Here is a 24,076-nt window from a genome sequence, read left to right as displayed (position 1 = left end):
GATAACTTTACAGCCTGCTGTAGTGAAAAAAAAAAACATTTATTCAAAAACCACAAGTATATGACTTTTTTTTTTTTTTGAATAATTTGTTTTTGTCAATTCTTTTTGAATTTTGTTCTATGAGAAAAAGGAAATGAGAGATCACTTTGATTGTCGGTTTGTTGAGAATTCAAATTTCTCTGCAATTCTACAATTTGCATTTAAAGAAAAACTTCTTCAGAGGTTTCATGACTTGAGCCAATATTTTTCACTTTCGTCTCCTTATCGTCAAGCCTTGTTCTGTTCTCTTCAGATGTCATCTTTTTGTAGCACATGTATATGTAATTTAACACTCCTGCTGCTCCCATCACACCACCAGCAATGGAAAATGCCAAATTAAAATTTGAAGTCTTGTCATACATCCAACCTAGCATTGAAACAAAAAAATTATATCATTAGCATTAATATATAATGTATATTTTTGCTCGTAAATGGAACATAAATGAAGTCATACAGGTTTTCTGTAGTTACCTATAACAATAGCAACAGATAAAATACATCTTTTGTCATTGGACACCCCTATATATGAATGGTTTATCCCTTGAACAGGTTGTTATAAGAAATGAATCTCATGGCATTGGATACCCCTATATATGAATGGTTTATCCCTTGAACAGGTGGTTATGAGAAATGAATCTCATGTCATTGGATACCCCTATATATGAATGGTTTATCCCTTGAACAGGTTGTTATAAGAAATGAATCTTATGTCATTGGATACCCCTATGTATGAATGGTTTATCCCTTGAACAGATGGTTATAAGAAATTAATCTCATGGCATTGGATACCCCTATATATGAATGGTTTATCCCTTGAACAGGTTGTTATAAGAAATGAATCTCATGTCATTGGATACCCCTATGTATGAATGGTTTATCCTTTGAACAGGTCGTTATGAGAAATGAATCTTATGTCATTGGATACCCCTATATTTGAATGGTTTATCCCTTGAACAGGTGGTTATAAGAAATATATCTCATGTCATTGGACACCCCTATATATGAATGGTTTATCCCTTGAACAGGTGGTTATAAGAAATGAATCTCATGTCATTGGATACCCCTATGTATGAATGCTTTATCCCTTGGACAGGTGCTTATAAGAAATGAATCTCATGTCATTGGATACCCCTATATATGAATGGTTTGTCCCTTGAACAGGTGGTTATAAGAAATGAATCTCATGGCATTGGATACCCCTATGTATGAATGGTTTATCCCTTGAACAGGTGGTTATAAGAAATGAATCTCATGTCATTGGATACTCCTATATATGAATGGTTTATCCCTTGTACAGATGGTTATAAGAAATACATCTCATGTCATTGGATACCCCTATATATGAATGGTTTATCCCTTGAACAGGTGGTTATAAGAAATACATCTCATGTCATTGGACACCCCTATATATGAATGGTTTATCCCTTGAACAGGTGGTTATAAGAAATGAATCTCATGTCATTGGATACCCCTATGTATGAATGGTTTATCCCTTGAACAGGTGGTTATAAGAAAGGACCTCATGTCATTGGACAACCTTATGTATAAATGGTTTATCCCTTAAATTGAAGGTTCTATAATAGACCTTAAAAATACAGTATTTTTAAGATCTATTCTATTAAATGCATCTTGTGTGATTGGAAACCCCTACATATCAATGTTTATCCTGTGTAGTTACCTGCTACTGGTGGTCCTATTAGACTCCCAAGTCCAAGGTGAAATAAATACCATCCCATTGCACTTGAGAAATACTTCAATTGTACATTAGCTTTCAAACACACTGCACCTAATGCCATGAAGATGCCAGTAGCAAAACCAAATACCCCTACCATGACAGCATAGAGAATGTAGCTGGAGGAAGCCTGTACAAAAATCAGAGATAGTCCTCCTAATATCAAGTTAGCTGCAAACACAGCCATTGGAGGTAAGTGACCCAGGTCAATGAGCCATCCATGCGATGATCGTCCTACGATAGAGCAGACTCCCATTATGGTCATGAGGAAAGAAGCGTTAATTCTCGGTATTCCAACTGACACGGCTTTGGCAATATAAAGTGCCATGGCAACCAGATAGCCAAATCCACTCATGAAAATGCTGATGCACATCACAACGAATGTAGGATTGTCACAGAATAAATGAAGCCCGGTTGTCTCTGTAAACCACCTCCAGTTGTGTGGATTATTCTGCTTTGTATTTTCTACCAATAAACTATCAACTTCCATCTCTGGGTTCTCGATTTTCTTTTCTGCAACACTAGAGGGATTCATTGCATCACTAGGGGGCCTCATAAGAGTTCCACTGACAACTATATTCATGTTGAGTGCACTGATGATCATCATAGCACTTTTCCAGCCATAATAAGTAATCAGTGTCTGGAAGAGTGGTGGAAAAACCATTATTCCAACACTCAGGCCGCACCATGCGAAGCCGTTCGCTAGGGCATGTCGTTTGTGGAAGTACTGTCCCAATATAACAATAGAAGGTTGGTAAGCCAGTCCAACTCCCAAACCTGTTGGTAAAATACAATGCAGATATTTAGTTGGTCTTGATTTTGAAATGAGGCAACAGATGAAATGGTACAAAGGTGGTTGAGATGATAATATATAATATAATATATATTTTTTTGCATGCCCTAGTCATTACACAGTGTTGTGTTCAAAATGAGGGTGGGGGCTTTACAATTCAAACGTCTGTTCAATAACAATAGCAATATATTTTATATATTCTCCCAATATATAATTTTTTATACATTGAAATTGACTAGTGCACAAATGTCTATTCCTAAGTGTGTGGTCTATTAGATTTTAGTTGTTATCAGCTCTGTAAATAAATAATCTACCTCTGAGTTTGAAAAGCATGAGATGAAGGTAAATACCATTTTCTTTTAATTCAGAATTGATTTTAATTCAAAGGTGTTGACCATTAAAAACTTGGGGGCAAATAAAGAATTGGAAAAAAAAATCATTAAAATTTCATTATATGCCCTCATGCAGCAGAAATTGTATTTCTTTTGTTTTTATTTATGCGTGGTACTACTACAAAATAAACACTAGCATTAACTACATTGTTAGAAGTTGCTGTCTTGATACTGGTGAATTTAAAATTGCATTCTCTACAAATACAGTATTCAGATGTGTAATGCATGAATAATTTTTTTTTTTATTGAATTTTGATATTTGATGACAGTTGCTTGGGTTTTTAATTCACAGATTCTCCAGTGGAACAATTGTAATAATCATAATTGTATATGCACTTGTTGACATGGATTTAATTTTAATAGCAGATTACACTTACCAGCAAAAATAGAGAAATTATTATAATAGCGAAAAACAGTGAATATTTAATGATTTACATTTAATTATTCGCAGTAAAAGTTAAAGAACATTGCAGAGAAGCAGAGAAACCCTTTACCTAATTAAAGGGTGGTGGTCATTGCACAGCGCATGTTCGAATTTCATGTAAACAGTGTATTTTACACATGTTTTGTATGTTGCTATGAGTCTGATATCGAACAGGATGCGGCCGATGACCATCACAGTTTACCTAATTAAAGGGTGGTGGTCATTGCACAGCTCATGTTCGAATTTCATGTAAACAGTGTATTTTACACTTGTTTTGTATGTTGCTATAAGTCTGATATCAAACAAAATGCGGCCGATGACCATCACCGTTTACCTAATTAAAGGGTGGTGGTCATTGCACAGCTCATGTTCGAATTTCATGTAAACAGTGTATTTTACACTTGTTTTGTATGTTGCTATAAGTCTGATATCAAACAAAATGCGGCCGATGACCATCACCGTTTACCTAATTAAAGGGTGGTGGTCATTGCACCGCTCATGTTCAAATTCCATGTAAACAGTGTTTTTTACATAGGTTTTCTATGTCGCTATTAGTCTGATATCAAAGATGATGTGGCACAATGACCATCACCCTTTAACCAAAGCTACTTGACTGAATGCAATATGATGATTTTGATTATTCTCATCACTCACCTGTTATAAGTCCATAACTAATGTACAAATAAGTGATTCCTGTCGCATATGAACTTGCAAATATTGCAGTACTGGATATAATACCTCCTGCTATAACTGTTGGTCTGATACCATATTTGTTACTCATAGCACTGGCAATAGGCCCTTGAAAATAAAGATGATAATTTAAATGTATAATAAAAATGTAGTTCATGTAGAGAGAAGGGTGTGCTGTTAGAGGAGGGATGAGGGATGAGGGAGGGGCGAGTTAAAAATTAATGAATGAAAAAAAGAAATTAAATGACCAAATAAATATGTAAATAGATGAATGGGGCAATAAATGTTAAACAAATATTTGATAAATATTATTTTTAGCATTTAGTTATATTAGTTATTCATCACATGATTCTTTTCAGGCATTTTTTTATTACATTTTTGATTTTTCCCATTTTGATAATTTTCAACCAGTATATGATTGTGTTTTTTTTTCAACAGTTTTTGATTACATTTGTTGTGTGTCTTGCGTGAACTTTTTTTGTTTTGAACATTTTGTTGTTTGTTTTAACTGATCATTAAAGTTTCTGCATATAACTCCCCAGTCATGATCATACCGGTACTTTGTCGTTGTCATCAATATATATTTCCTAAGCTTCAAATCTGTGGTCTGCTGTTTCACAAATAAGTACAATCCAACTTGGCGATCTTCCAGGTTACAGACTAGTTAGTCAGCAATATTACTCCCTGGTACATCGTTAAAACTTAGTATTCTCCTGCAAAATGTTATAACATACCCTGCTTTATGAATTTCACTGTATATTGGTAATGACTATTTGAAATATTGTAAATTTGAATATTTCCCCAATAAACTGGCAATTTCAGAACCCTGTCAAAGATCTTTTTGCACTTTAATGTCAAATTTAATCAACATTGCCATTTCTAATTCTCCCAACCCCATCTTGGCAACGCACATAATTTGTTTCTCCAACTGTACTGTTTGCCGATTACTCATCGTGAAATGTGTGATACCACTAATAGTGTTACTGCAATGTGTTGCTAAAACTGGAAATAATTGACATCTCAATAAATGAATAATTTTTTTAATCACAGGTGCTGAACTGATGGTAAAACTACATGTTGATGAAATGTATGCAAATGAGGTTGAACATGTTAATATAATTAGAATGCACACACACGCACAGAGGTGGTTTTAATTTACATTGTATATTAAGGAAATAGTTGTAAATCAGATACATGTGATAAATAGAATATCGTAATTCATGATATCAGATTTTTTAAAATTGTGTCATAATTTTCATGTCATGTTTCTCGCCAAAGTCTCAGGTCACTCATAATCTCCCAATGCGATGCATAGTAGGATATTGAAGGCAATGTCCAGCACTATAATAAAATGAATAAACAAGTCATTCACTACTGAACCTACAAACAGTACACAACAATAGCCGTTTTTTAGTTGGACTATGAATTGCCAAATTTACATATTTGAGCTGTAGCGCGATCATGCTATCAAAGTCATCCATGGTCGAAAATGTGAAACAGAAATCATTCTGGAATTTAACGCACAACACTATATTTAGCGATTTTGAATCAAAGCTTGACCAACATCATGTGACAAGTAATTGATTGCTAGGCAAATTTAACAGTCTCTTGGCAGTCTTGTATATAAAGAATTATAACCTGACGGGCAAAGAATTGATTATTTATGACTGCATGGACTTGTTTGTAGGGAATCTAGTTTGATGACATAAAACTCAAAGATGTATTCCCATTTTGTAACTATATGTAAAACATCACTTCCAGAACATGCTTAAAACAAAAATGTGTTCAAATGATATATTAAAAATAGATATCTTGTTCTTACTTTCCCTCGTATTTTATTTTGAGTGTGCTGGAGGGTCTCATCCCATTGACAAACATATCTACAATGTAACTAACCTTCAAGGCCAAACAAAGCCTTCTAACTCAGTAAATATTTGTTTAAATCTAGGTTAGCTTATTTCAGAAGATACTTTTGTTTTTTATTATTTTCCCAGTACTTATCCTTAACTTCAGTCAACATGTAGAATGAAACAGCTAAACTCACCTACACACAGACGTACTGATGCAGACATCGATATCACCAAAGCTGCACGGCTGGCGTTGGAATCAAAATATCGTGTAAATTCTAGTATAAACACACCCATTGATTGGCCACCACCAGCAACCATCATTTGAATGGTAAAGCTAGCAACCACAATAATCCAACCATAACAGCCACCATCTTTGGAGTCACCCATGATCTTTTGCCAACAAGAACACGTTTGATTAATCTATGAATAAGAACATGAATGTCAATCGTTTAACCCTGTATACAAAAACACTGACAATTATGTCATGACTGTGCAGTTTGAAGCATTCCATTCTCAATTATTAACTACTCTAAGGTCACTGACTGAAATTCATAAACAGGAACTACCCATGTAAAATCAGGGGATGGGGACTTGAGGATTTTTTCTTGATAAATAATATTTCCACTACATTTTTTTTATTCACATTTTTCCAATCATTTTTTCCTCAAATTTTTCTTTTCACCCTCAACAATTTATTTTTCATAAAATTATTTAGCCCTCCTCCAATTTTTTGAATGTGGAATTTAGTCAAACATTACAAAAAATCAGCTCATACTAGGGTTAAGTAAAGGTAAAACTCATCTAATATTTAACTCGTACACAAACAAATTAAACATGCCTCCTAATCTTTCACCATATAGAAGTTTTTCAAAAATTTCTTTGATTTATAGTTATGGCTGTATCCAACTGTATTTTCTTAATTCTCTACAAGCAATTTTACGTTGAATCACAAATTTGTTATGCATTTTCAGGGTCGATAGAACCCATATATTCACAGACATGGATTTTTGAAATATGAACAGTGATACATTACAATAATAATTAAGATGAGACATAACTGATAGACAAAATAATTCTGCTGCTTTTGTATGGTAATTCATTTTGTAGTTATTTATAATTTTAGTGTCATTTCTATATATATAATGTATGTTCCTGTAACAGTGAAGCAATTTATTGTCTTGGATGAGAAAGTATGAATTTCTGATCTCAAATCACTACTACACATGAAGTGGAACATGCTTCTGAAATTGACATAATTTGCTCCTGAAATAACCTTTAAATTAGCTTTTGAAATATCTCAACAAAATATATATTAAATGTAGTTCAATAATTATAATATTAACTATATTATTATTATTATTTCTTAGTGATTGTATTGGGTCACACATACATGTATATGCTTGCAAATACTTACCAGTACATCTGTTCAAATTATCTGTTTATCCATTCATGGTCTGTTTTGAATTTCAACTACCAGTACTCCATTTTTATAAATAGCTTTAAAAGTACCATGTGATTATATGCAGTTTCAACATATATGTATATTTTTACACTTCCTATGACATAAATCATATTAGGTTAATGAGGTGTCTGCATGTCTGTCCGTCTGATAATGCATTATAATATGAGCATCTTTATCAGATATTCTAGTGATGTGGACTATATGGATCGACTTTCACTCACACATTTAAAAGGTGATGCAGTGATACTGATGGCTGTCTCTTTTCATTGATCTGCTTGTGAGCATTTACCCCAGTGAAATGAAATGAACTGTACTTGGCAAGTGCAATATGCTTTTGATCAGAGCTATGAATTCCTATGGAGACATTTTTTTTTTTTTTAAATTTTGACTAAAACCCTAAAAAGGCGTCTCTGGTGCATTTCAATTCTTGGCATTACAGTTACTGTAACTGTTGTTATGTTGTGGTATCAATGCAGTTAATATATTTAAAAATTATTAAGATTAAGGTGACATAGTTGTCACAATACACAGACCTTTCCTGTAAAGCTGAGTTCTTGCCTTGTTAGGCAAAATTTTGTCCAGAAGAGCTGAAAAAACTAAAAGCTAAAAATATTATTCACCTAAATTGCAAAATGATTAGTCAATTTTGGCTTTTCCACTGATATCTCAAGTACTAATCATCACATTACAATGAAACTTAGTACATAAATGTCATAGAACAATGCACAGACTTGATAAATTTTGAGGTAATATTTGTGCATATTAATTACCTAGTTTGCATTATGAATGAATCACATTTCAATGAAAATTGGTACATTGATGGTCTGTGACTTTACACAGACCTTATTAGTGTTACATTAAACTCTGCGTAAATTAATTACACAATTTGCATAATGATTTTCCAGTTTTCAGCTTTTCCATCAATATGCCATGTACTTTTGGTATGTAAGACAATGCAACTAATTAGTTTTGAGTTTTTTACTAATTTTTACCTTTCTTTCAAAAACCAATTATTGCATTGCAATAAGACTTGGTATATAAGTGCCTTGGAACAATGCATTAGTTTTGGATTGAAATTTGAGAATACTATTTGCATAATCATCGCATTTCATTTAACTTTGGTTTAGAGATGCTCTTGGGTGATCCACAGATGTGATTAGTTTAACAATGAAAAACAGATTGATACATATTAATTATCTAATTATTATGAGCCAATATTTGGTATCTCAAAAATCAGATTTAAATTGAACTTGTGGTAGAGATGCTGAAAGGCTGAACACCACAGATGTAAAATCAAATCTAATTTCTGTAAGTACCGATTATAAACTTCAATATATGGATCACATTGTTTTCACATTGTACATCTCAAATAGCAGACAAATATTAGCTGCCTAGCTTCTTGTTTGGGAGGCTAATTAATTTTTAATATGTCTTCAATACTCTCAGCTTTCTTTGATGCAAATTTATCTCTCAATGCATTGAAATCACTCCCATAACTCAGTACTTTCAGGAGAGCTATTTATAACTTTCCAGCTATTTTCAAATAGCAAGGCCTGGACACATTGTGTTGGATTTGGATACCATATAATGTATACATTGCATGTAATAAATGGCACTTAAAATTGGAACACTGAAATAAAGAGAAATGTTTTCAATGGAAATCATTTCGCTTGTCAAAATAGTTTACAGATCAAGATTCATGTTATTATTATTACTATAAAGCCATGAATTTTGTTTTTTATCCAGGTCTTTATTTCTCAGATGTCCTAAAGTTTATCAAGATTTGTTGTTGCTATGTGAAAAAAGATTACAAACAGTGTCTGTCATGTAAATTACATCAAACAGATGCATTGTGGGTAATGGCAAAGTACATCAATGGTGAGTTTTAAAATTACTCATTTTTCTCTGGAATGGGGAGTAAGCAAATTCAAAATTTAGTAAAATACATAAATATTGACACACCATACATATTTCCTTAATTTTTATGTAAATTTAGTACCGATAATTTCAATGGCAGTTGAATCAAACCAGCCTATCAACGTAGTGAAGTAATCTGGATTTGAATGTATTAACATTTGGTGCTGTACGAATGTCAGTTGGTAGATGTTGCCATACTGAAGGAGATGAATGAATGAATGAAGTGATGTGGTAGTCATTTTAAAATGTCCCAGTGTTATTCCTTCAGCGTGAACTATGAAATTGATGAATATTTATTAAATTGAAAGAAATCATTATGAGCTTGTTGTTTCAATAGCATTGGGTGTACATGCACGTAACTCATGATGAATACATGTATGTCACTAACATTTAAATTTTCAGTGAATTTAACTAAAAGCTAAAAAGAGACGATCCACATTATAAATGTACACAATTATTAAATGTAAAATGTATCAAGTATTAAAATAAGGTTGGTCAGTTCAGCTTCATGAGAAAAGTTTTAGTGACTGGGATCTTAACATATGAAAAACTATTTTCACTTCTGTCTAAACTTCCCTGAAACCCAAATTCAAATTGAATACCAGAATTTTCACTGGCAACATTTTAGTGCAAAGTTTTGCATCTATTTATGTGCTTTTCTATAAATTCAATTTTAGACCAAAAAGGCATAATTCCCCCACAGGTTTTACACAAAATATGGAATAAAAACACAGGTTTGGCCTTTCAAAAGCTTAATTAAACAATATTTGTTTTGTTTTAGTATATAATGTGTTCAGTTATGGATTGTTACTGTTATCACCAGTGTTGTGACTAGTCTACATTCCATAAACTTATCTTTTCAGGATATCTGTCTTATCAGAATGGTCACTATATCAAATCATTACAAATATTACAAGATACAGAAAGTCATGTGACTTCCTATGAACCAATTATATTAAACCTAAAGGGATGTTGTTTAGCAAAGCAGGTAAGTACACAGTGATGTGAATTAAGCATACAATTCACAAACATTAAATAATGATCTTTTTTTTGACATTTTGAGTTGGACATCTGATAAAAAGGTGATAAGCTGGGACTGTCTATCTTTTTTTGTAAAGCTGGTGGTTACTCATGTCATGGGGTGTATTCTTCACTCGCGTTTGGTTTGTGAACAATACTAGCCCATATGATGTTAATCGTGTCAACCAGTTCTACGAACAAGCGATTTCCTCCAAATTTGAAACTGTTAAGTTCTCTCCCAACTACGTTGATGGGATTTTAGGTAATCGAATAACATTAAAAGGCATTCTGTGTTTAATATGGAACATCAAACAAAAACAGAAAGTGTTATGTTATGATTTGAAATTGTAATGTAATTGAGTTTAATTAAATTCTAGTTAAATCACAACAATGGTAAGACCTCTATATATGTGTGTGTGAGTCTGTTCCACTGAAATCAATGCATATTAATTACCTAATTTCCATATTAACAGACTTTAAGCTTTTTCACTTTTTCTCATGTACTATTAATTTAAAACAGATTTCAATGAAACTAGGTATTTTGTTGGTTTGGGATAATATTTTCGCTGAAGGGATTATTCCGTGAAAATAAAATCCAGCAAATATACTTTTTTTCCTATATTTCACATTAAACTCATCAAAAATCAGTGAAAATAAATTCCAAGCAAAACGCCCAAAAAGCCTTTTTAGCGAAAATTAATTCCAGCGAAAATAAAGTATTCCACTGTACAGTGTAACAGGAATCATATAGGATGTTAAAATATGAATATAATTCCCATAGAATATCACATCTCTTAAAAAGAATTTCGTAGTATGTTATTGTTTTGACATCATATATGACCGAAATGGGATTCATATAGGATATTATTTTTTTTGTATAACATAGGAATTCTGTTCCATTGTGTTCTATGGGATTTCTATGGGAATATATGTTCTAAAAGATCAACTATACATTATTATAGGAGTGTAAGGATGTTGTAGATGAGCTTGTAACACTACATGTGATTACTCTATTATAACTTCATCTATTATTATGTTATTAGATCAAAATTAATTGGGTTTAATTTAATTTATGGATTAACACACTTGTTTATTTTTTTGATACTAGAAGAAACCACAGACAGCAATTCACTGTTATTCTGAGGTAGTACAGAAAGATTTCAGATTTGTCACATCGCTGTACAATATAGCGTTGCAGTATCACACATTACAACTCTATGAGGCTGAGTTGGAAACATGGAATCTCCTCATCAAAGTGAGTATTACAGTCAACTATAGGTGGCGCTGTAGAGTTTTATATATGTAGTGCGCCACCACACTGATTGATAAGGAAATGATGCATTTTAGTTTTGTTTTGAACTTGCCCTCAATTATTTTAAAATATTGGGTCTGTTGAAGGCTAAACAAAAAAAGTGTTAAAAAACACTGGGTAGGTTTGTAGAATTTTTGTTCTAGTTTGCTGCTGGAACATAATCATTCTTGTTTTTCAAAGATGTAAAAAGATAATTTGTCTTCATAATGTATATTCTGGTCAAATTGTTTTTGCTAATTTGCATAAAATGTAATGGATTGGCCACATTTTCCAGTAGGTAAGTTACTGGAAATAATAACTATTCCTTCTTATCCAAAAAGAGATTGTGTCAATTACAGCCTTATGTTTATTTTTATTATATTTCAGGCAATGCAGACAAAAGATTTTCAGAAAAACATGAATAAAAAACACCTTATTATGACAATTAACAATCTTGAAGTGCCGCGCCATTCACACAAGTCAGTAGTGCTGTCTAAATGTACAAATAAGTTGTCTGTCATATCCATATTATATATCATGGCAAAACGATGCTTAGAGCTAGAAAGGTAACCATGTTTTATGTCTTGGATACAATAATTGAACACTGTTAGAATATGTATGAATTAATTTGCTTTGTCGAATTAACAATTAATTCACTAAGCACGATTTATTGAATTTTGTCATGAGGTCAGAATTTTGTTGTAACTTTCAATGACATAGATATGAGGTTGCTGCTGAGAAGTATGTTGATTTGTTAGGAATGACTGTGGATTCCAGTATCCTGCAGGTAATATTAATTTGTCTATTGACATTTTACTTCTTATACTAAATTATTTGTATATTAAACAACCTACTGATGAAACTACTGTTGAAGTATTCATTTTCACAGGGAAACAATGAGTTCTGTTGTAATTTTAATGTGCACATAGATTAATTTAGCGGATTCAATTTATAAGCAAAAATATAAAATCACAACCAAGTGAAAAATTAATGTGTAATTTTACTGTTGTTGAGTCCTTATAAGTAGACAAGAATCTTTGTAGTATGAACATGCTCAGGTATAATGCTAGGATTTATTAAATGGTTCATTGAATTACAAATGTACAGCATTTATGCTAGCCAAGGAATATTAAAATATATTATTTTTCGATATTGATATATATAGGCAATAAATCTCTGAATGAATAATGAGTTACTACTAGCACCATAACTAGAAAAGTGAGTTATAGTGAGTGGAACACTACATAGATTCTAGGCATTACTGGAGTGAGTTATAGTGAGTGGAACATTACATAGATTCTAGGCATTTCTGGAGTGAGTTATAGTGAGTGGAACACTACATAGATTCTAGGCAATACTGGAGTGAGTTATAGTGAGTGCAACACTACATAGATTCTAGGCATTTCTGGAGTGAGTTATAGTGAGTGGAACACTACATAGATTCTAGGCATTAATGGAGTGAGTTATAGTGAGTGCAACACTACATAGATTCTGGGCAATACTGGAGTGAATTATATTGAGTGGAACATTGATTCTTGGCATTGCTGGAGTGAGTTATAGTGAGTGGAACACTACATAGATTCTAGGCATTACTGGAGTGAGTTATAGTGAGTGCAACACTACATAGATTCTAGGCATTGCTGGAGTGAGTTATAGTGAGTGGAACACTACATAGATTCTAGGCATTACTGGAGTGAGTTATAGTGAGTGCAACACTACATAGATTCTAGGCAATACTGGAGTGAGTTATAGTGAGTGGAACACTACATAGATTCTCGGCATTACTGGAGTGAGTTATAGTGAGTGCAACACTACATAGATTCTAGGCAATACTGGAGTGAGTTATAGTGAGTGCAACACTACATAGATTCTAGGCATTACTGAGATGAGTTATAGTGAGTGCAACACTACATAGATTCTCGGCATTACTGGAGTGAGTTATAGTGAGTGCAACACTACATAGATTCTCGGCATTACTGGAGTGAGTTATAGTGAGTGCAACACTACATAGATTCTAGGCATTAATGGAGTGAGTTATAGTGAGTGCAACACTACATAGACTTTAGGCATCACTGGAGTGAGTTATAGTGAGTGGAACAATACATAGATTCTAGGCATTACTGGAGTGAGTTATAGTGAGTGGAACACTACATAGATTCTAGGTAATACTGGAGTGAGTTATAGTGAGTGCAACACTACATAGATGCTCGGCATTACTGGAGTGAGTTATAGTGAGTGGAACACTACATAGATTCTAGACATTAATGGAGTGAGTTATAGTGAGTGGAACACTACATAGATTCCAGACATTAATGGAGTGAGTTATAGTGAGTGGAACACTACATAGATTCTGGGCAATACTGGAGTGAGTTATAGTGAGTGGAACATTGATTCTTGGCATTGCTGGAGTGAGTTATAGTGAGTGGAACACTACATAGATTCTAGGCATTACTGGAGTGAGTTATAGTGAGTGGAACACTACATAGATTCTTGGCATTACTGGAGTGAGTTATATTGAGTGGAACATTGATTCTTGGCATTGCTGGAGTGAGTTATAGTGAGTGGAACACTACATAGATTCTAAGCATTACTAGAGTGAGTTATAGAGAGTGGAACACAACATAGATTCTAGGCATTACTGGAGTGATTTATAGTGAGTGGAACACTACATAGACTTTAGGCATTACTGGAGTGAGTTATAGTGAGTGGAACACTACACTGATTCTAGGCATTACTGAAGTGAGTTATAGTGAGTGGAACACTACATGAATTCTAGGCATTACTGGGGTGAGTTATAGTGAGTGGAACACTACATAGATTTTAGGCATTACTGGATTGAGTTATAGTGAGTGGAACACTACATAGACTTTAGGCATTACTGGAGTGAGTTATAGTGAGTGGAACACTACATAGATTCTAGGCATTACTGAAGTGAGTTATAGTGAGTGGAACACTACATGAATTCTAGGCATTACTGAAGTGAGTTATAGTGAGTGGAACACTACATAGATTCTCGGCATTACTGGAGTGAGTTATAGTGAGTGCAATACTACATAGATTCTAGGCATCACTGGATTGAGTTATAGTGAGTGGAACACTACATAGACTTTAAGCATTACTGGAGTGAGTTATAGTGAGTGGAAAACTACACTGATTCTAGGTATTACTGGAGTGAGTTATAGTGAGTGGAACACTACATAGATTCTAGGCATAACTGGAGTGAGTTATAGTGAGTGGAGCACAACATAGATTCTAGGCATTACTGGAGTGAGTTATAGTGAGTGGAACACTACATAGAATATAGGCATTACTGGGATGAGTTATAGTGAGTGGAATACTACATAGATTCTAGGCATCACTGGAGTGAGTTGAACACTACATAGATTCTAGGCATTACTGAAGTGAGTTACAGTGAGTGGAACACTACATAGATTCTAGGCATCACTGGAGTGAGTTGAACACTACATAGATTCAAGCCATTACTGAAGTGAGTTGAACACTACATAGATTCTAGGCATTACTGAAGTGAGTTATAGTGAGTGGAACACTACATAGATTCTAGGCATCACTGGAGTGAGTGGAACACTACATAGATTCTAGGCATTTGTAGCTAAACTTAGTATTAGCACTGCAATATTAAAGTCCTCAATTTGATGTCATAGAGGTCATAATCAATATTTTTCCTAAAAATACAAGTATCGATGTCATTAAAAATTCAGAAACAGTTGTACATGGCAGACATGCAGGTGCAATATGAAGAATTGCTAGGACAACAGTACCCACAGAAAGTACCAATATTTGTGATATTTAGGAATCAAGGCCCAATTAAGAACTTTCATGTGACAAATATAATACTACAAACACTATAAAACTATGTAGTTAAGAAAGTACTGTGTAGCATATTTACTATTGTTTAACCTTTTTTTCTTCCTACAAACTATCTCAGTGTGAGGATATTCCCAACAGCATGCCAGATTTCATTATCATATACTGTGAGGCTGTAGCTGCTTTATTGATGGTGTACCGACATGAAGATGTCTGCCTTGTGGCTCAAGAACTAATCTCAAAGTCAACATCATCAGACGATAATGGAAGATTACTGATAATTAACCAGTTTTCTTCACCTTCATTGTTGGTATCATTCAGCGATGAAACACTGAATGTTTCAAAAAATACACTACTTGATGAAACTTTTGATGAACCCATGGAAAGTACATCTAGAAAGCGATTACGAAGTGATGACAAGGAAATGCATCGATCTTGCCAAAGTTCTGATGAGGAGAAACTACTGCATGTTGCCATAGTTTTAATGATGCAGGCCGAGTCATTGGTGGAAATGAATCAAAGCAGTGATGCCTTGGAATGCTTAGATCATGTCTGTCAGCTGTTGGGAGACGTGATGCCAATTATAGAAGAACAACTTGATGATGGTGTGGGGATAAAAAGAAGAAGAATTAACACAGGTTAGGATTTCTATTCATCTAGTCATTGTGTTTCTTCACAGGTGAATATAACTTCCAACATCTTGCTTGATTTGGCAAATGAGCTAGTCACATGTCATGTTCTTTAAGTACTGGTACATGTATCACAAATTGATCTAATCGATAAGTCAAAATTATGTTTACAAAGCAAAAATCTAAAAAAACAACATTACTTCCGTAAATTAATCAAATTAGTTTATTTATATTATCATTCAAACAATGTCAATTACCTAAAATGAGGCTTAGCTTAATAGTTGAAATAATCAAGAAATAAATACCTTCTCAATGATTGACAGATGGTATTTACCCATGAAGCTTTACATGTGTCGTCTGTGTGTTCAACAGTAAAGCACCTCAGAAAACACTCAATGAATCAAAAAATTGCAGTTGCTGGACATCAATATTCTCAGGAATTTATTTCTATTTCTGTGGTATTGTTTATAAAAATATTGGGTGATTGATTAGAGTTTTATAATTGGTGATGTACATTCACAGCCTAAAACTAGACTAAGTGCAAATTCTCCTTTAAGGTTGTATGCGCGGAAATGCACTGCGCATACGTTCTGCGCATTGGAAGCAGACTTTCAAGATGGCTGCCACAACAAACAAGTACGCTTCGCGATCGCCGAATGCACGCAAATTTAAAGGATTTTTGACCGAGAAAGAGAAGAGAAGAAGATTGGCAGTTATCCAGGCGAACCGCCAACATAAGAAAGTTGCTGAAGTAGTTTTAGAATCAAATTCAGGTACGTATGTACGGTGTCAGTATACGACGTAAACTTTGGTTGAGTCGTCTGCAACTGTTATCCACAACTCGAATCAATATATTTTCACATTTTATTTGTTTTTATGAACATCGGATTATGCTTATTTTGGGGGAAACAGTGTTTATTTTTTCCTAATTCCTGTTTCACTAAATACAGAAATTGTGATAAAAAAAATATTTGACAACGAAGTTTGTCTGTCGCGTCGTCTGCAGCTTTCATTAATTATGACGAGGTGCCTTCAACGCGAACTGGTAATTTTAACTATACGCACAAAACCCCCAATTTGAGGGCATGATTGTCCTCACACTTCCATATAACCAAGGGGATACAATTTTAACTATGAATAAACAGCATGTTCAAATATTTTCTATATTTTGCTGTTTTGAAATCCATATTTATTTTCCTAGTGTTATAAATTTAGAGCATTGAAATTTCATCTGTTTACTCTTCAGAAAAAAATTAACATGTAACATGATGAACTTGCGGCTGTGTTAAGGAAATTAAAATACTTGCATATTATAGTAGATACTTGAATTTTATTTTTTCTATTTGTTATTGTGTCAAATATTTTTGTTCTAAATACATTGTAATATATATTTTTGGACATTTTCTCCCAATAAATGTTTTTTCTGAAAATAAGCCATGACCTAAAAATTATTGTTATTTTTCACATTATCTGAATGTGAGAGAGTTCCTGTTTTGCCTATGGCTCCTTTGGAAATGATGATTTTGGAATAATGGTTTCTTTTTATTTCTGTAAATATTCATACATTTCTTACGAATAGCACAGATAGTATGTTAACATCTTACTGTTGTTAATATCTGTTAGCCAGTATAGTAGTGCAAATTGCATGAAATTTATTTACATGATGACTGTAATGATAATCTGATTTATCTTTACAGAAGTTACTTCAGAAAGTGCTATAAATTGGAATGTTGGTCGCAGAATAGTACAGCTGTCTGTTCTAGCTGAGGGATTAAAAGCCTGTGCTGTGTGTTGTGAACACCTTGTTCTGGTGGATTGCCAGGAGGAGAGACGATATGGTCTTGGTAGTGTACTGTATATAGCTTGCCAGATATGTGGTGCTGTAAACCATGTGTATACAGGTTCGACACATAGGAATGCCAAATCAAACCAAGGATTACCTATATTTGATGTAAATACCAAATTAGCCACCGGTAAGATTTACAGGCAAACTAAGGATTCATCTCAATTATTAACCTCTTATGGTCATATATTGGTGATCATACTTTTAGTAATGTAGGGCAGCAAAAACTAATCTTATAAAATGTTAATCTAAGTTGTTTCTTATTTCATAACATAGGAATGGTACACAGTGGAATGGGAGAGACTCATGTGAATAACTTCCTTGCCTCACTGAATATACCGGGTATACACCACAAGACATTAAAGAAAAGAGAAAGAGAAGCAGGTGTTGGTATTGAGAATGTTGCAAAACGACTGTGTGTTAAAGCTCTTACTGAAGAACAAAAACTTAGTTCACATGAAAATCAAGTTGATATTTCCTTTGATGGTGCATGGCAGCGCCGTGGCCCTGGCAAAGAATATAACAGTCTGTCAGGTCATGGTGCTGCTATAGGGGAAGCAACTGGTAAAATTATGGGATATGCTGTGCGTTCAAAGGGATGCAAATTTTGTGAAAATGGGGATATGAACACAAGAAAACATGACTGTCGTAAAAACTGGACAGGGAGTTCCAAAGCTATGGAAGGAGATATTGCTGTTGAAGTGGTAAAAACTATTAACAAAACTAGTGCTAAAACAGTATCTTTAACTATGGATGATGATACAACAACCATTCATAAACTAAGAACAGAAATTAACCAAGATATTGAAAAGAGACCAGATGTGAACCACACCAAAAAAGGTCTAGGAAATAAACTATATGAACTTTCAAAAACTCACAAAATATTAACACCACGTGTTATCAAGTATTTTCAAACATGTTTTTCCTATGCTGTTACTCAGAACAAAGGTAGGCCAGCTTTAATCAATAAAAACGTGCTTGCCATTGTTCCCCATGCATTTGGATCTCATGAATCATGTGATCGTAAATGGTGTGGTTACCAACGTCAGCCAGATACTTACTGCCACAAACGTCTTCCATATGGTAAAGATCTTTCTGGGGTAGAATTGCGTAAAGATTTAAAATCTATTTTTGAAATGTATGCTGCATGTGCAAATAAACTTTCTCTTATGAGTTCAACACAAGCCAATGAAAGCTTTCATAACACTGTTGCTTCTAAAGCACCAAAAAACAGACATTACAGTAAATCAGAAAGTTTAAATATCCGCATTGCAGCAGCAGTTTCACAGAAAAATAGTGGATACACATATGTTTGTAGTGTTAACAAAGAAAATGGACTATCTCCTGGAATTGTTTCACAGGTGAGGGGAATAAAACTAGACAATAAAGCAAGAAAAAGAAAGATGCAGACAGAAAACAAAAAATACAAACTTAGACGTATACAATTAAAAGAGGAGCGAAACAAAAAATGCAATGCTACTGAGTTAAGAGAAGGTGACACATACAACACAAACATTGCAATTAGAAATGACATTGATATTACATGTATTCCTGAACCAGTTAATGCTCCTGTAAGTTTTCCAGTAAAAATACTTCAAGATTCTCCTGTTGTTGTATTTGATCTTGAAACAACATCATTTGGTATTGATTCCTCAATTTGTCAGATTGCTGCATCTTATGATGGTAAAATATTTGATGAGTATGTTGAGCCTTGTCAGCCAATACATCCAGCAGCATCCAATGTAACTGGGTTGACATATACATGTGGTAAACTGTTTCATAACTTTAATTTAGTACCAACATTATCACAGAAAGATGCTCTTGAGAGTTTTATAGAATGGATTCCATTAAATTCTGTGTTAGTTGCACATAACTGTAAGAATTTTGATGCTAGGATTCTAGTTAGTTCTGTGCAAAGATATGGTCTTTTAGACAAACTGAAACATAAACATTGCTGCTTTTCTGATACGCTCTCTGTATTTCGTGAAATGTTACCACCTCGATCATCTTACTCTGAAGAAAACCTGGTTAATGATTATTTACACACTGAATACAGTGCTCACAATGCAAAACATGATGTAAATATGCTTCAACAATTGATTGGTAAATGTAATGTTGACATCAGCCATATTAGTAAACATAGCTTCTCTGTTGATTTTATTATAGAAGCTCTTGAATTTCTATTGTGTAAAAAGAAAAATCTGTCTTCTCTTAGTCAACTAATAAGTAAGAAGGTAATTACAAAGTGTATGGCTGAGAATATAGCTGCTTCTGGTCTGGCTTTTTGTCACTTGAACTTGGCTTATAGCAGAGGAGGGATAGATGGATTGGTGAAGTTGCTTAGTGAAGATTATTTTGATCATCCACGGGTAACCAAACATAAAAAAAACATTCTTGTCACTATCACAGTTTTTTGAAAAGAAGTAACTATATTTAAAACAATGATTAATGACTCTTGTGCTATTTTTTTAGTTCACTAATCCATCCATTCGTTACATGACTTCTTTGAGAACACTAGACTGATATTTGGTATGTAAATGTCTCATAGGGTGAAAATGGGATTATTCATGCAATGTTGGCATATTTTCAGAAAAGAAAACACTTTTTTTGTCCATTGAAGGTTATTGTATCTAAATATATGTATTTATATCCAGATTTAAAAAAAATTAAATACATACAATTGTATATTAATAAAATGATAAAGCAAGTGTTATATGATTTTAAAATATGTGAAATATTTAATTATATTAGTATTTATGGACCACTTTTATTTATTTATCGATATATGAATATTTAAAAAAACAGAACACAAAATAAATATTACTTACAACTAAACAATACTGATCTTTTTGTCACTTCATGTATGGTAACACTAGTCATACTCTGCCTTGTATGTATGTTACAGCGCACCACACCCCTCCCCACCACCATACACACCTGTGCCCTAACTGAGAATACAATGCTTTCATCAGTATCCCTCAGAAGAAAATAATACTTCAGTGCATTAATAGTGGCTTGACTTTGAATTTCTATATTTCCAATGAAAGGTAAGAATATTCTCCCAAGCACCCAGCCAATATATATAAACTGTACTTCATATATAAAACAATATAATCTACTGATGTTGGATGTACATGACCATATTTGATGTACCCCGGTATGTATATTGACAAGGGCACTGGCAAAGGTCAAATGTCAAAGGTCACGCAAATGATCCAACATGGCCACCAAGATTATTGAAACTGACAATTAAACTAATTTTTTCTCAAAAAGTAGTGCATTAGCATACCATTTTCAATGTATAATATGGAATAACTTCATAAGCACTCGACATATACACAATTTCAAGAGATTTCCATGGATGACATTTTTTGTAGGACAGTTTCTATGAATTTTTTTATCTAAAATACAAAACTAAATGAAGGAAACTATTGTTTTCTTTAAATAGGTAATTTCTTAAATTCATTAGAATTGAATTTAAATATGAACTCATATTATGTGCTGATAGGATAAAATCAATTTCAGTAAAAATGTGGATTAAGACCGAGTATAAATGACAACTTAAGTTATTTATTAAAGCTACTTAAAAATGCTGACTCAGCATAATTGTGAGTTGTGTATCTTAAAAATTAGTACATTAACCCCATGTTTTTTTTCTTTTCTATGAGTTTAGAGTAACATGTCCTGTACACCTGTAGTATTTTAAACGATTTTCCATGGGTTTTTTATTTTGTAGCATACATCCTTAATCAAGAGTATTATTTTTTTCTTCTCATTTTGGGAAATGTGCTGGTTTACCGGTAGTTAAAAAAATTGTAAAAATGATGATGACAGCTCCACCAGAACTGACAGACAGTGTTTCAGAATGTTCTAAACTCACGCCATGTGATTTCTCACCAAAAACTGATAATTTGTTATTTAAAGTTAGTCATAACCATGCAGGGTAGTAAATACAACAAAGTCTGCAGTCCATAATGTTTGACAAAAACAATTGTATATATTTTATGTTGTGCAGACATATACCGGTAAAACAATCTCATTTCTCAGATAGTAAAATAATATGAATATGTATTTGCAGACGGAGAGCTAGCTACTACCCGTACTAATGATAATAAGATACATAACAGACTATTAGAAATCAAATCTGATGCTTATAACAATAAAGCCATGGTTTTAATTGGTCTTAATAAAGGACATGAAGCACTCCAGATGCTGTTATTGAGTATTCACTGTAATGCAGGTGAGTTAAGTATCATTTAAGTGCAGCAATCAAATTAATTAAAGCAAGATTTAGTATCTTGAAAGAGTCATTATGACTGGAAATTGTTGTCAGTGCAGGAATCTTGTTTGATAAATAAATATAATTATATTATATTATTTTATCTAATCTATAATTTAATTATATTATTATAAATGTAATATCATGTACAAAATATATCACCCATATGTGCCAATTTGGTAGTAGACATCTGAGAATCATACAAATGGTTACCAAAGTGGAGGTTAAGCTTCAGTTTTAATCTCCCAAAAAAGGTTGATTTCAACATTTTACAGGCATCAATTGTTTTGGAATGATTGACTGAAAAAAGTAGGCTTGTCAGGTACTGACATTCTGATTTAACTATTTCTCTTTATTATTCTTTTCTCTCACCAGATAACAGTAATGCTGTTTACAATCACACATTAATTTTATTTGACATGAAACGTCAAATAGAGGCTGTCAACAACTGGTTACAATATCGGCATATCGATAGTAAAATGGACAGTTTGCAAATCAGCCATTTACTCCGCAAGAAATCGACATTTCTGAGGTCAGTTTAGGTATCCTCTATGTGTATTAGAAGGATATGACAATTCAAATTTTTGTTGCACAAGATGGATACCGTATTCACTTAAACAAAAGCACAGTGCACTTACCGAAGTATTTCGGCTACCCTTATATGGAGCAATTTCAGCAGGGTAACACTACATCACCAGCATTGAACGCTCTAAAGTGTACAATGGAAATATATATTAGAGCAAATATATTTCACTGGCAGAGTAAACTTTTGTCACATTTCAAGAAATAAACCCTTGTATCATTTCAAGATTTTGATCATGACCTGTAGGCAATTTGACGATGCATCCATTTAGATGTACATCTACAATGTAATGATGAAAAATATGCAATATACAGCCCTAAAATGTTGGTATATGACTGTTTCCTCTATCATCAATGTGCAAATAATTTTCCATGGTTCATGGTTAAATTAATTTTGATGAAGCCAACAAACATCTGTATAAATGTTTAAAACAATTAATGAAATTTGAGGCTACTCTCAAACACTGACAATATTATTCACAGAATAAATTACAATAAAATACAGTATTGAAAGATTTAATATTACCGGTATGCCTATGCCAACATTTTGCACGAGTCACAGTGACATCTCCATATTGTTTTATGTGTTATGTACATTCTGTCACAGATATACATTTTGTCATCAGATAATCACATTGTAGTGATTTGGTTGTAATTCACACAACATATTGGGATTAACAAATTTAGAAATTATTGGGCTTTTTTGTCATTTATCAAAATGGCTATGAAGGCATTTCTCGAAATTGCTCATAGGGTACATGTGTGCGATAGTAAAAAAAGGCTACTTTGGAAAATTCCATCACATTGCATGAAATTCAAATTAATGCCCTCAATTGATTCACAGTTGTATCTGATCTACCCTGACAGGACACAAAATGAGCAGACAGATGAATACCAACTTGTAAAGATGGACCAAATATGTCTTGAATGGTGGATGAAATCTAAACATCAAGTACACACCATTGTTTAACACTAATTATATTATTGTAATCTTGCTTTTAAAACATGGATAGGCTTTGTTGTCTGTTTTACTGAGAAACTGATTGAAAGTCATTTGTGATATATATTTTTTTTATTGAAAGGAACGATCCAATAATTGAATTATAGTTTCCTGTCACATGATAAAATAATAGCATGTTAATTCTGTAAATTGCTTTCTGGTTAAGTGCGTTCGAAAGATCTAAGAAATGCTGATTCGCCGTAGAGCTTTGTCGGCGCTTTCTCGTCACATGTAATTTATGAAAAGGTCCATATAACATAAGATACCGATAGCTTACATTATTTGGGACGAGTTATATTTCACGTGGA

At 33.2% G+C, this 24,076-nt stretch overlaps 3 protein-coding genes across 3 annotated transcripts; 2 read left to right on the top strand and 1 right to left on the bottom strand.

The window, feature by feature from the left end:
- Nucleotides 1-65: 65 nt before the first annotated feature.
- Nucleotides 66-6,307, bottom strand: LOC100368425 (monocarboxylate transporter 13-like). Its single transcript, XM_085505252.1, has 4 exons — nt 6,115-6,307; nt 4,035-4,178; nt 1,718-2,548; nt 66-406 (listed from the first exon to the last, which is right to left on the bottom strand). The coding sequence occupies exons 1-4, from the start codon at nt 6,305-6,307 to the stop codon at nt 201-203; spliced, it is 1,374 nt and encodes a 457-aa protein (XP_085361378.1). The 3' UTR covers nt 66-200.
- A 2,000-nt stretch (nt 6,308-8,307) lies between these two features.
- LOC102801977 (uncharacterized) lies at nt 8,308-23,738 on the top strand. The gene is made up of 10 exons (XM_085505251.1): nt 8,308-8,323; nt 9,129-9,260; nt 10,163-10,287; nt 11,428-11,574; nt 11,998-12,176; nt 12,331-12,397; nt 15,557-16,073; nt 21,986-22,147; nt 22,562-22,718; nt 23,636-23,738. The coding sequence occupies exons 1-10, from the start codon at nt 8,308-8,310 to the stop codon at nt 23,736-23,738; spliced, it is 1,605 nt and encodes a 534-aa protein (XP_085361377.1).
- LOC146736276 (uncharacterized) lies at nt 16,547-20,430 on the top strand. The gene is made up of 5 exons (XM_085505549.1): nt 16,547-16,837; nt 17,762-18,037; nt 18,184-19,268; nt 19,572-20,276; nt 20,380-20,430. The coding sequence occupies exons 1-5, from the start codon at nt 16,627-16,629 to the stop codon at nt 20,428-20,430; spliced, it is 2,328 nt and encodes a 775-aa protein (XP_085361675.1). The 5' UTR covers nt 16,547-16,626.
- Nucleotides 23,739-24,076: the final 338 nt, after the last annotated feature.

This window comes from Saccoglossus kowalevskii, chromosome 11 (assembly GCF_978046115.1).
Source record: "Saccoglossus kowalevskii chromosome 11, keSacKowa6.1, whole genome shotgun sequence".
In the NCBI taxonomy this organism is placed as follows: Eukaryota; Metazoa; Hemichordata; class Enteropneusta; family Harrimaniidae; genus Saccoglossus; species Saccoglossus kowalevskii.
This window is presented reverse-complemented; position numbering and strand designations above follow the sequence as displayed.